The sequence below is a fragment of the Xiphophorus couchianus genome, chromosome 13, assembly GCF_001444195.1.
Source record: "Xiphophorus couchianus chromosome 13, X_couchianus-1.0, whole genome shotgun sequence".
Lineage (NCBI taxonomy): Eukaryota > Metazoa > Chordata > Actinopteri > Cyprinodontiformes > Poeciliidae > Xiphophorus > Xiphophorus couchianus.
Window position 1 is genome coordinate 10,354,019 of NC_040240.1, and position 14,016 is coordinate 10,368,034.

The window sequence follows — 14,016 nt, forward strand, 5'->3', positions numbered from 1 at the left end:
TGAAAGAAACAAGGAGATGTAGGTAAATGAAAAGATTAAAACAAGCTGCAGCAAATCCCTCCCAATGCTTTGGACATTGCAAAAAAGCAAAGTGACCTTGGGCATATTTTTGACATAGTTCTTACAGTCCTATTACACTCCAGACCTCGAATAGTCCCCACTACATTTTACTTTGTGAGAAACAGTGTGGTTTCTGGTGAGATGCGGTTGTATTCTCCTCTCAGCTTCTCAATCATCTCAGAGAGTGATGAGTACCTGTGTGACCTTCACACACACACCCCCACATCCCCGCCCACACACAAAAACAATCAAGTCAATTAACTATGCAACATCAAAGTATTATCCGTTTTGTTCGTAACTGAATTGTTACAAAGAAGTATCCTGGGGACAAATTAAAGAGATAGAAAAAATATAGAGAGAGAGTCATAGCTACACCAATACTTATGCCACACATCAGTAAAAACTGGGCCATAGCTTTTGCAGCAGAGGCATCTTAAAAGGCTCAAAGTGTGGTTAATCTGCCTAGCTTTACCAAAACAGCATTCTAATTGTATTGCATTTGATAAAAGTCTGCTAAAATTACCCAAATCCAACTAAGACAAAAGTTGAAACCTCAAAAAGATGAAACAGCATAACTTTGCTGGAATCCCATTAGCCTTCCTGTTTTCTGCTGTAAATCTTGCTCTCGTTTATAGCCCAAAACACTTGCTTTTAAATAGCTCCTTCAGTGTCTTTGCATAGTCACACTTCATGTTTTGACATCATACTGCTACTGAAAATAACTAACACCGACCTTTTCTCACCGAATAACAACTTCTACATGACAACAGTTGCTGTCAACATGTTAAACCTTAAGATCAGAGCCAAGAAGAAAATCAGCATCAACTTTATTGGTCAAGTTTATGCACAAAATAGGAAGCAATATACATACATTTTAATATGAATATTATTATGTTAGCTATGTATATACACTGTTATTACAAAAGAATACCATGTTGAATTAGTAAAAATATGCTGTGTTGATGACCAGCAGAGTAGATGTGATTTTTTACGTAAACAACATATATAAATCATTTTCACTCCTTTAAAATCCTTAGCTAGTTGCCTCCATGCCAAGTCAAATTTAACAACTGGCTGATTTTGTAAATGTATCAGCAGAACAACTACAAAATCTTGATATCAGCCATAAAAACCTCCCATCAGTCATCATGACGGGTAATTACAAGCAATCGACAAATAATAGTGTGCAGTGAAACACCGTTTTGAACGCAGCCTAACCAGGCTGACAGATTCAATCACGGACTGAATGGTCTGCAGGGAAAAAAGTGACACTTAAAAAACTCAATGGGTTTTCTTTAAACAAATTTCTGTTCCTGTTGATTGAAAAAGCAGAAAGATCCAGGAGATTCAATTTTGTTTGCAACACACTTATTGAGGGAAAACACTTATTAAGGATATTTTAGAAATTTCATTTAGAAATCCTCCTCTCCTTTTATGGACTGAAGATTTTATCAAGATGAGAAAAGGTAATAAGAAAAAGTCAGGTGTTGAAAAAAAGTCAACATTGGCATAAACGTTCACCAAGTAGCTACATAAGGTGAAAAAATTGGCATATGAGAAAAAAAGATACTATGAAAATGAAAGAACTGTGCTCAGCTTATAAAAGGTGGGAGAAAAAGAACAAACATCAGAACTTTGAATGTTATTAGAGCAAACCAGGAAGAGTCTGTGAAAGTGGTAAGCAAACTAAAAAGAGTCAATGCCGAAGGGTTCAGCATGCCTGAGAGTCTCATCCTTTGGGACTTTGACTTTTAACCCCAGCCTTAATGCCACCATAAAGAATACAGAGACATGTTTTTAGATTCCACACACACACTGATGCACATTGTAGGAGCTTGAAACACGAACCCTGGAAGGAATGCAGCCCCCCAGACGTCTGACAGCATAATAGCTTGTGTTGTGACACACACACAGACTTTCAAACACATTTATGGCTTAAGGAACATGCTTTCACTTCATGACACATGCCATATTTTTACTGGCTGAATTTCAATGCGGGCAAATTTTTTGGAGCCTGGACATAGTGGCACAAAATACACAAGAAGTGACCTCTAAAAACACACCTGCAAATGACTACATACATCCTCTCATTTAGACAGGTGAAGGTTTTATCTTCAATAACTTCTTCCAGTGGTTCAGACAACAGATCAAGTGAAAACATCCCAAATAACCACAACTTTATTTATAGGAGTTAGGCAACTTTAACTTATTTATAGGATTTGGCACTGACTGTGTGTCATTGAGAACACACTGGGCTGTGTTTCCTGGATGACTGGCCCCAGCTGTCACCAGTGGCTCCAGTCATCTACACACAACGGCAAGATAAGGAAACCTACATCACACTGAAAAGGCAAGGTGTGAAGCGTTTCAGTCTGTCGATAAAACAGGAGATGAATGAACAGATGCGATCTGTGACATGCTCAATCTGAAGTTTATAAACTTTCATTTAAATTGTAGAAGTTGCTGTCCAGATGTATCTGCCCCACTAGTTTACAATACAAATTATTCTATGCAAATAAAATTAACAAGAAAATCCCTTTTATGTGCCTTATTTGTAAACGTCTTCCCATTTTATCAAGGTACGACTACACACTTCAAATAATTTTAATAGGCTTTTATGGGACTGAATAACAAAAAGTAGCACATAATTATAAAATGGGGGAGAAATTATGTCTAGTTTCCAAAATTTTATATTTATTTTATGTATGCTAGAAGGTATAACCCCAGTCTATATCTGTTTTAACTCTGCATCCCCACAGAAAACTGCTGCCACCTTCATTTTCACAACAGGGATGATGAATTCAGTGCTGTGTTATCCTCCACATAGAGTTTTTAACAGACCAAAAAGCTGTTTGCTGTTAAATGGCTTGTTGAATACTTTACATGTGACTTCTTAAGTCCTTCTTTTAGCAGAGGCCTTCTTTCTGTCACTCTTCTCTTGAGAACAGATTTGTGTTGTGCATGACATGCAGTTGATTTTGAGACCTTCACTGAACATCTTTTATTTATATTTAAAGTGAATTACATGCAGGTGGACTCAATTTACTTCTTGCAGTATCAAAACAAAGGGATTGCTCTGCAGGTCATGCTTTTCAGATTTTTATCTGTACAAAATGTTAAAACTATGTATTGTTTTTCCTCCATTTTACTGTTATTCTGTACTGAGCATGGGTCTATCACATAAAATCCCAATAAAAAATGAGTTATGTTTGTGGTTGTAATGAGACAATTGTGTTAAAAAAGCATCAATGGCTATGAGTAGGCACAGTGTTTCAATCTTTAAAGCAGCCTGAGAAAATAATGAAACTTTAAATCCCGCTCCTTCTGCAAAGTCTTTCAGTGCAAAACCAGATTTGTTCAGAGTCCCACATCTCTGTAATCTTTGCAGTGCCATGTTAGAAATCATTGTTTCAGTTTTGGTGTGAAGTCTTTTCACAATGTTTAAGATCCTCTTCCCTTACAAGTGTGTTCTGAACACTGTGTCGGCTTTAAAACATGATTCCCCTGAAGACATGTGCCGATCATACAAAAAGATCTTAAGAATACCACCATTGTGATCACTTTTGGGTACTCTCTGTCAAAGAGGGGACAAGTAAATCTGCTTTAAATACCCTAACACCCCCCCTTTTCTCCACATAATTCATGTTCTTCTTGCTGAAGAATAGGTGCAGGGCTGAGGATTGTGTCTCAGTTTACAGTGATGTAGAAAAGGGAACTGACTCTAAGAGAAAATGTAAAGCTGAGCTTCTGAGCTCTGAGCAAACCTGTAGCCCCTGGCTAAGGTTTCGCCGGGACGCATAATTAATCATGGGATACGGGGACAGGGGACTCTGGAGAAGTTGAGATTAAAAGCAGGGGGAGGGTGTGGCGGGGGTTTGTGGAGTGAAGGAGAGAAACTAAGGCTGAAGACAAAACCAAAGAGCAAGATTGTAAGATGTGTGTGACAGGAAAACAAACTCAGGAAATTGAGCAGAGGAACACAAGAGGGACAGAAGGCATACAAAAGAGGTACTGCAGCGCCTTACATCCCGATACGTCCTACCAGCTTCTCCCTAAAGTCACCTCACGAACTGAAAGATTCCTCTACAGCTACTTAACGTTGCTCTCAGTGAAAGTGATTGTATTACCCAAGGTCAGAAGTGGGCCCCTGATAATCACATGTATGGTGCCATTTTTTCTTTCAACAATGGATGAAAACCTGTACATTAAAAATGACAAGGCTACTGTATTATTAGGAGCGCAATGAGATCTTGTGGCCACAACATTTCTCATCAAATTGCAGTCTGTCAGGTAAAACTGTTTGATGTGTCTGTCTAAGGTATTATTGTGAAATCTTTGTATTGCTATTTAATGTTATCATGCAGTGAGTCACATATTGACTAAAATCTACGCTTAATCTGGACTGCATTTGATCATGTCTAGTTAAAAATCCTAAATAATTTGACTAAAAGACTGAAAAATATAGTTTGTAAAATAAAATCTTTATATAAAATAAATGTGCATGAGCATTCTTGATAAAGAAAATTAAGGGATTATTGGAATCTATACTCTCAAAGTGGCATTGTGAATTTTCAAATTAAGTGAAGATGATATTTTTTCCCTTTGTCTATTTATTTAAGACATGAGTTTTTTAACAATTTTTTCAATAAATAATCAATAATCATATTTGATTTGCCACTCTGGCCAAAGCAAATCAAGAGAAACATTTGCCAATTTCTATCACAGCCTGATCAACTGGTGCACCAATAAAAAAACAAACATGAAAGCAAAACATCTGAATATGCAGGGAACCATTTGCAATGGTGATACAGATACTGTATGTGAGAAAGTAAAGCTTCACTTAACTGAAAAATTTACCTTTGCAATTTCCAAATATCTAAGCTAGAGAAGAAAATGTTTGGTATTCTCAGCTCTGTGTCCTTCACACTGTCTTTGTTCTGGCATGTCAAACTTCATTTCTTTAAAAAAAATCTATTATGAAGAGGGGAGATACTTGAAGAAAGCAATTAACACATAGAAAATTCCCCGGTGGCAACGTTCGCCATGTTTCTGCAGGAGACAGAGAGGACGCATGGGATAGCCTCAGGCTGAATTTAAATATTTCTGCTTTGGATGGTCCTAAAAGACCGTTTAATTTTTAAAATTGATGTAACATTTATTATCAAAGCAAACATAAGTTTTTTACTAATATCATAGATGTAGGTAATACAGTTTCGCAAAGCATTTTCCACCAATTCCCAGCGTGTTCTGGTCCATTTCATGTTCCCGACACTAGAATCATCATTGTGCTGAGCAAAGAGAGCATGAACAGGAAAGCAGTGGGAGACGAACAGCTGCCTGCCAAAGAGAAATCTGTTTACCTGGGGTTGTCCAGGCAGCAGAGGATAAGAATATGCCATGCACAGTCCCCTCCAATTTCAGTGAGTGGCCTTTTCTTCCTTATTCGTCTACGTCCACAAAATGTTTTATTTTCTATATTATAATTAAGTGGAGTATGTTATGGAGTATCCCAGAAAAAAAGGAAAAAGATAACAGCAAATGTTTCTTTTGTTGATATGTCTTTTGCATTATTAAAATATAGGCATGGCTCAGGTATCAGTATGATTGTTAAGTAAGATTTTAAAGTTTCCATCATAAGATTCCTACAGTTTCAATAACTTTTATTGTTAATGAGACATAGAATAAAGTCTATAGGGAGAGAAGAGTTGCTGTACAGGTGTTGCAAAAAATCAATGGTGAAATCAAAACCCATCAGACAAGACAATGTTTTTGCTGCCTGTTATTGTCTACGTTTGGTAAGCCTTTACAAACTGTTATCCAGCATGAATACAACTATTGTGCATTTAGATTTGGTGTTATTCATACTTTAAATTTTGAGAATTTGTTGTCCTTTTGTCATCTCAAACCAATCTGTCCAATCTTGTCTGATTTTTTTACATCCACAAGACATTTTAGTCCACACACTGCACATTTGATTTTCTCTTTTTTTTGGACCATTCTCTGTAAAACATTTGAGATGGTTGTATGTAAAAATGTCATTAGAACAATAGTTTCTTAAAAGCTAGGATCGTCCCTTCCAGAAGCAACAACTTCAGCAAGTCATCTTCCTCTCAATTAAAACACTGAAATTAATGGAGTTGCTGCCAAGACATTTTCTGACTTGCTTTTGTTTTAAACAAGAAATTAAAAATGTGGACCAAATAAACTGGCTGGAGTGAAATTTAACCTTGTTTTACTTCAGAACTGTGTGTTTGCATCTGTTTCAGTCTACTCCTGGAGCTCCCACTCAGATGCTAAACATCATGCTACGTTAGGCACCATATAACTGCTAGTTGAGCTCTCCATCTGCGCTCTCCCACTTATGAGATATCTCATCACCATAAAACAACAATATACTGTAAATACAAGCTGGTAATGGGCCGGATCTCTCTACAGAGATAATAATAGGGTGGATTTCAGTGCCTAAAAGAAGCTGTACAAATTCAGACAAAGAGTCAATATGACTATGGGCCAAAACACAAGCATTTCCATTAAACAAAGAGTTAACACCCCCCAAGCCAGTGAGTACAGGTCATTAGAGTTGTTTAATCAATACTTAATCAGCCTTTAGTGTATAAGTAGACACCTTTGTGAAGAGTTTTTCACTGAAACAATTAAAAAACAACTTTCTCTCTTAGTTCAAGCTTTTGAATAACCTAAATAGCAGAATGTGCAAGAGCTTTTTTAGCAATCTTGCCATCTCTCTTGTGTCTCTTAAAGATCGATTTCCTTTTACCGGGTTATTTAGGGGCCATATTTAGGGTTATTTAGGGGCCATACTGTTTTTTTTAACTGGAAGTAAATTGTCTGATGAAAGGTAGTCTGCCTCCAACATCTGAGGCAGACCCTGTTATAGGCACTTAAAGAAAACAAAGCTTTGTAATGACTCCCATGATACCAATAGTGAGAAGCTTTCAAGACAGGCGACAAAGGTTAACCCTGGTCATTCATGCTTCCCTGTGCTTAGGGGAGAGAGAGAGAAGGAACATGGGCATTTAAGAATGAATATATACTGTATATATATATATATATATATATATATATATATATATATATATATACTGTATATACGTATATAGAAAATAAATCTCTGCGTTTTCATTAGCTGGTGAATGGTCCCACTTTACCAAACCACAGCAGTTAGATGGACTTTAATCCCAATTCTGCTGTCAAATATCTCAGGTTATTCAACAATTATATAAGTTAAGCTCTTTTCTATTGATAATTAATGTTTAAACTTAGAGTAGGAAAGAGGAAACTACAATAGAATCTCTCAAGATAGAGGATGGATGTGAAAAGCACTGTTGACACTTTAATAGCCAAAAGATGCACAGCTCCCTCCATATTTATTGGCAACCCTGGTAACACCTGGTAAAGATGTGTTTTTATTGCAATCGTTTGCTAAAATTCCCCCTTACCATCCTAATCAATGCGCAAGATAAACTTGGATCCTTGTCTGACTTTGTTTGTCACATTTTAAGTTGTTTTCTGTTTTAATTACTGATCTTACTGTAGATATGATCAGGTTAACTTGTACACAAGACTCCTAATACATTCTATATCAAAATTACAAACTCAAGCATTTTTCCGCCATTTTAGATTATAAACATTTATGATTAATTAATATTTTAGCATTTTTGTAGTAGATCATTTTGACTTGGTAGTGTAATAAGTAGCTTGCCGGCTGAAAAAGTGTGAGCACCCATGCTCTGAACAAAATCTGACAAAACAACCAATTAAAAACAGCAATGCTAGTTATCTTGAGCATACATTAGGAGAAGTTTTTCAACTGCCTTGTTTACCACAAGCAACCAGCAGCTAATATGTGTCACCCATGTTACATAAGCTACTAACATAAATAAAAATAAAACGCTATTAACCAAGTGGCAATAAAGCAGGTCAGTGTGATCAGTTGGGCTGCTACATTTTTATTTTTGTTTCGAGAACAGAGCGATGCTAGTGTAATAGCATGCTGCTTTGCTAAATTGGACTCATGCAAGACTTATAGTTGTTTCTTGCAAACAGCAGTGATGAATAAATTGTATTTGTTCGCATAAAAAGAAATATGGAAGATACATCTGATCTCAAGTAGTACCTAAAAAACAGACCAGGTGAAGTATTGTATAGGTGTGAATTGACTTGGCTTACAGCTGTACATAGTTTTAGTATTATCAGCATTTGAGATTAAATATCAGTTCAACAAAACTGGCATAGTAGACACCGTACTACAAGCACATAGATAAAAACTATGGAAGCCCTCCTCCTTTTCCCACAGGTTCTAATACATACAATGAAGGTTTATTGTGCCCCATATTACCATGGGATTAGTACATTTTGGTTTGTGAGAGCTTACACACACACACACACACACACGCTGTAATCCTTTCATTCCTGGGCCTCATTTGTCTTCATTATCGTCATGAGGCTCAAGGAAGAGGATCTGTTATAGCTCGTGGCTACAGTACTGCCTCTGTGCCTGGGTATAAAAATCAACTTTAGCTCGACCTGGAAATTTGTCATGTCACTGTACCACAGGGCTAGGGATATTATGACAGAAGTACAGTGCTCTGCAAATTATTTAGTAAATCTTAGTCTTGTTGAAACCAACAGCTTCAGAGTCTTTTGATGGGATATTTTTTGTTAGAGCGATGCAAAGTATTACATAACTACATAATTGTTGTTTTAACTGAGGGGTGATAAATACAAAAGCAAGCCACACTTTACTCCCCCCTCACACTCCTGCGCAATCAAGATTCGGTATCATTTTACTTACAAATTGCGATTATATACAACTTTTGTTACAAGTCTTTTATTTTCAGTAGGCCGTTTAATGCAAAACTTCCTACAGAGTTCTTATTTGGGTGAAAAATATGCAAGTGAACTTCTGTTTGTGAGCAAAAAAAGAAATGTAAAAAACTGCCTTTTCTTTGCACCCACTGCCCTCTTTAGCACATTGGAAAGCAATACTGAATGTGCTACAGAAACCCCGGAAGCACGACAAAGTCGATGCTAACAGACTTGGACAGAGAACGGATTTTCCCGGCCCAATTATAACAGCAAATCTCCATGCTTAGTCCTGAAGAAAAATGATGGAGACAAGAGGGCTGTGTAACCACAAGGCTTAGTTGTCACACGTATTTAAATGTGCACTGAACTGATCAAAGCTTTAGATATTACTCCTGTGCTACTATGTATTCCCACGCACTTTAAAAAAAAAAAAATTTGCCCAAGAAACACCATCATGTCTGCACCCAGGCTGGGCTGCAGGGCTTTTATTAGGGAAGCACGACTCGATTAAAAAAAGCCAAGAAAGCTGCTAGTTCACCAACCATCACATGAAAACAGGGGTCAGATCTCAAGGAAAATACACACCAATTTATTGCTAATTGCTTTCCACTGTTGTCATAGACCACATCACAGGTGGGACACACGCACAAAACTGCAGACGTGCTTGTTTCCTTCCCCTTCTCTGTGTGGTGCCCAGTGCATTTCTGACCACCACCAGAGCAATTAATTTGCTTCATCAGGTCCTTAAAGCAAATCTGAGGCTGGAAGTGAAGGAAAGAACATCTGGAGAAAAAAAAACTTTCTTGCTGAGAAAAGCAGCTTTGAAAACTGCATGAAAAGATAATTGTGTCTTGAAAAGAATCTATGGAAAGAAAAAGAATCTAAATGACAGAAAAGGGCCAGGAAATCTATTACAAATATTAAAAAACAGGGAACTAAAACTAAAAGAAAACTTTGTAAACGACGCTGACATGTTGCACCCTTCCCTAAAATGTACAAACCACGAATCAGTATGACAGGTGAACACGCAGGCATGAAAAGAAAGATGTGAGTGGGACAGAGGGCTGTGAGTGTGTATGTAAGAAAAGTGCAAGGCGGGGACACTCCCAGGCCTGTAATTACAGCCTGGTGGGAGTGAAGCTGATAACTGAGGCCTGGGGACATCAACAAGACAGGGAGGGGAGAGGATTTTTCCTTCTCGCTAGTTATACATTGACCTATACAACATATATGTTGCATAAATAGACAAACTCACTAACATTTGGTGTTGCTTTGGAAGTTTGCAACATGCTGCCCACATAATGATTTTGTGCAACTTTAGTATAATGCTTTGATGAAATCACCTCAAATGTATTACAGCCTCTCAGAAATGCCACTAAACAATGATCCTTCAGTTACTATTAACTATGTAAGGGGATAATTGTCTTAAAGTATGCGTAGATTTCACTACTAAATATATGTTTTTCCTTTAAACTAGTCATTTTATGTGAGCTTCAATATAAAGGGTATAGGGACATGTGTTGTGCCCAATTTGCAATATGTGATTCACACTCTGCTTCAGCCAGTGTGAGATTTTCACAGTATGAGCTTGAGAAAAAAAAACAAAAAAAAAACACACAAATTCACTGTATAATGGTGTACAGTCAAAAATCCAACCAAAAAGATAAAACAACCCAAATCATTTTATAAACAATATTTAAGTTATTTACTTCAACTTGCTAGCCTGCAGTCTGCTGCTTAATAACCCCTTAGACACTGACTGTGTTGGAGACTACGCCTCCAACAGGTAATCGCTTCTCAATAGCTAAGAGTCCAGAGCGTCTGCACAAAGCAGAGCATTGCATAAGGATCTGGTTCTAACAAGGCTATCTCTTCAAGCATCTTTTTGTATCTAATTGACAGCTGAAGTTTTCAGCTTGATAGTCTAATTTTTAATTACTTAGTCACTTGGTACACTCGGCACAAATTGATTTAACTACAATACATGAAAAACTTTCTCACAACAGCAACTGATGCCATCACTCTAACAATAGTTAACAATTTTGAAGTTGATAGTCTTTGAAAAGGTAATTTCTTTGAGCATTTGAAAGCTCTGTTGCTATGGGGACACATCTCACAATGTGAACAGAAAAGGAAAATTACGAAGATTGTCTTTGATATTCTGAATGCCACTGCAGCGTACAACACATTTATTTCTCTTTGCTGTTTGCCAAAGCTGACCCAGCTTATCTCCGCAGGAAGGAGTTTACACTTCTGTATAACATCACAGCAGGCTTATTTACAAACTGTAACTCTACCTATAACTTCACCAGGATCTGCTCTTAATTCCCTTTTAGCTTTCTTCAGCTTCTTTTTTTTTTATAAATGACTGAAAGTCTAAAGGAACATCCTACATTGAAAGCACACCCCCTTAACGGATGTGCTTTTCTGATTACCAACACATCCATTCAGCACTAGATGACCTTATCTCTCAAATGAGCCAGAGCAATGAGAGGGAGGAAGCTATTTGGGAAAGCAGACAAGAGATGGGAGGTGGAGAGGGGATGACAGTTTCATGGACACCTCTTGCATGCCCACCATTTTTCCACCCACTCTGTATGCCCAACAGTGAGGTGCCTCTCTTTCTCTGCCACTGTCTTTCACTGAGAACAACAGGGCTTTTACATGTCTTTGTCCCTTTAGCCTCCTAAACAGAAAAAAAAGACTTTAGCATTCAAAGGATTAGAGCTTCTTTTTCCCTACTTCGTGAAACACAGTTGTTCTCGGTTTGGTCCCGTTACTGGAATCAAGTTTTTCAAAAGTTCTTGAAACAGTTTAGAAAATGTTTTATCATATCATTCCTACACTTTAAAGTCCTTTCAATGAGATGTACAAGAAGGTACAAGTGTGACCAGAGTCTTTTTTCACCAAAGAGATTTCAGTTCCTAACCAGCCTCAGCAGAAACACAAAAACCTGCTTCTTAGTACTTTGGACTAGTTTAAAGACTGGAACCAATTTGGAGGAAGAGTCACACAATGATGCCCCTCTCCCACCTGTTCCGACAAAAAGTGACTGTAAATCAATAAATAATCATCTATCTATCACTCTTACTGAAGAAATAGTTTTGAATTCATTAGCATAAATTCAAATCAGTTGGTTGCAAAGGATGAAGCTTGCAGATAGTCCAAGATGTGCCAAGAACAAAGATGCCTTTTTACTATCTTAATCAATCAATTAAAAACCAATTCAGTTCAATTCAGTTTTTTTTAACATGGCACCAATTCATAACAAAAAGCTCCTATCTCAAATACTTCACTGCAGTTTATGTAAACACTATATAAAACGTTGAATCATCATTCTGCTGGCAGTGCACTGTCATTTATACAAAAACCAATGCTTGTTCATAAGGCAATGAACGAGATTGGGACATTTAAAGCATTTCTTGTTGGAGTATCTGCTATAAAGCTGAAGTCCAAATGTTTTACAGTTGTTTAGGTGAATGGTATACTATTTATTTAAACAATCAACAGCTTCTGTGTAACAGAATGACAAATTAAAGGTTCAGAAAATAGCATTCCCATAAACTGTTGGGACATTTTTGAGACAGAACTTTGTCTCACAGAAAATTGTAGAACTTTACTCTCAATTTGGCCTCTCTCAGGTCAGCTCGGTGACAAGTGATTCTTTGCAATATGGGCATGGAAACCACTAGCAAATTGATTGGATTAATGTGCATTGTTTTGGTATTATGTATGCTTTCTACAGTGAAAATAAATACACAAAATAATAGTGGCTTTTTTTCTTAAATGAAAGCAAAGGAATCATCTTACAGGTGTAAAATGTAACAAATGTAACTGTCTGTGTGCATTATTATGAAACTAATTGACCTAAATTCCATTGGAACTACAAAACAGTTACTAAGCGAAAATTCAAGTGGGTTTTTCATTTCGCCTGTTTATTGTCGAACACAGCACGTGGGGAATCACGGCTCACCTCCGGACCAGGAACTTCTAGGAAACTCTTCTGGACTTTGACACGTTATTCCCAAACTGACTTCGAGGCTCAGAAAAAAAAACTTTTGCAAAGAGGGAATTATGACCCTAATCCTTTTTGGCTGTCTGGAAATTCATTGAATTGCTTTGTTAATGGTTATCATATTACTTCTTTATTTAGATTATTTTTAAAGTAATACGTGGGTCCTCTTGTGTTTCAGATAAAAGTTTAAAAACATGCAATACTTTGTAAAAGTTTTGAATGTAACCAACAAGTTCAAGTGGGGAACATAAGATTAGGTGTCACGCTAATGTGAATTGGCTATTTACAGTGACATAACTGAGATGATCTAAAGTGTCGGAGCTGCGTTTAAACGCCGCACCAGAAGGGAAGCACGCAGTCTGGACACAAACCGGTAAACACAAGAGTTGGCCTCATTTGAGCCCCCAGAACAGCAGTGGGAAAAGTTACAAAGCTTCCGAAAATACTCACCTGCGACACCAGGGGAATAAGCGTCTGCTCCACGGAGCGAGTTTTGATCTCCAGGCCGGAATCAAAGTTACTGTTGCCGCACGGAGATGAAGCCATTCCCGCCGAGCTTTTTCTTTCTCCCCCCTCTCTCTGGCTCGCTAACACTCAATCACGACGCACGGACGAGTTACTGAGTTCGCTCCTGATCTCCGCTGCTTTAGCAGCTGCAAAACTGGCTGCCGCGGACTCGAGATTTAAAACACCGAGTTTTTTTTTGTTTTGTTTTTTCCCTTCACACTTCGTCACACAGACGGTAATCGAGCAGTTCTCCACACACGCACGCTGCTTTAATCCCCCTCCGGGTCGGTGGTTGCGCCGCTGCGCCCGCTAATGTCCATGTAGTTTACTCAGCTACAGCAGGGAGCGGACTGCAGCACACCACTGTGGGCAACCACATTCACACATAGGCACGCATGCACAGCATGAACACACTTGTAGGTTCCCACTACTGGCTGTTTTCATTTATGCCATGCCACTTCAGATTGTGCACCATAAACATTAGGGTTTCTATTTCTGTTCTCACATAATTAAAGGCCAATCCATTTTTTACTTGTGATTTAAGGATTTACTAAAATATCATAAATGGTTCACCTTAACTATACCATAGAAAAGTGTATTTAAATGCT

At 37.7% G+C, this 14,016-nt stretch overlaps 1 protein-coding gene across 4 annotated transcripts in view; it reads right to left on the reverse strand.

Moving 5' to 3' along the window:
* ctnnal1 (catenin (cadherin-associated protein), alpha-like 1) overlaps positions 1-13,777 on the reverse strand; it is a 53,709-nt gene extending 39,932 nt beyond the window's left edge. For all 4 annotated transcript variants that reach the window (XM_028036629.1, XM_028036627.1, XM_028036628.1 and 1 more), the window contains exon 1: positions 13,352-13,777. In XM_028036629.1, the coding sequence (XP_027892430.1) occupies positions 13,352-13,447 (96 nt within the window). In that variant the 5' untranslated portion in view covers positions 13,448-13,777. The remainder of the gene's footprint in view (positions 1-13,351) is intronic.
* Positions 13,778-14,016: the final 239 nt, after the last annotated feature.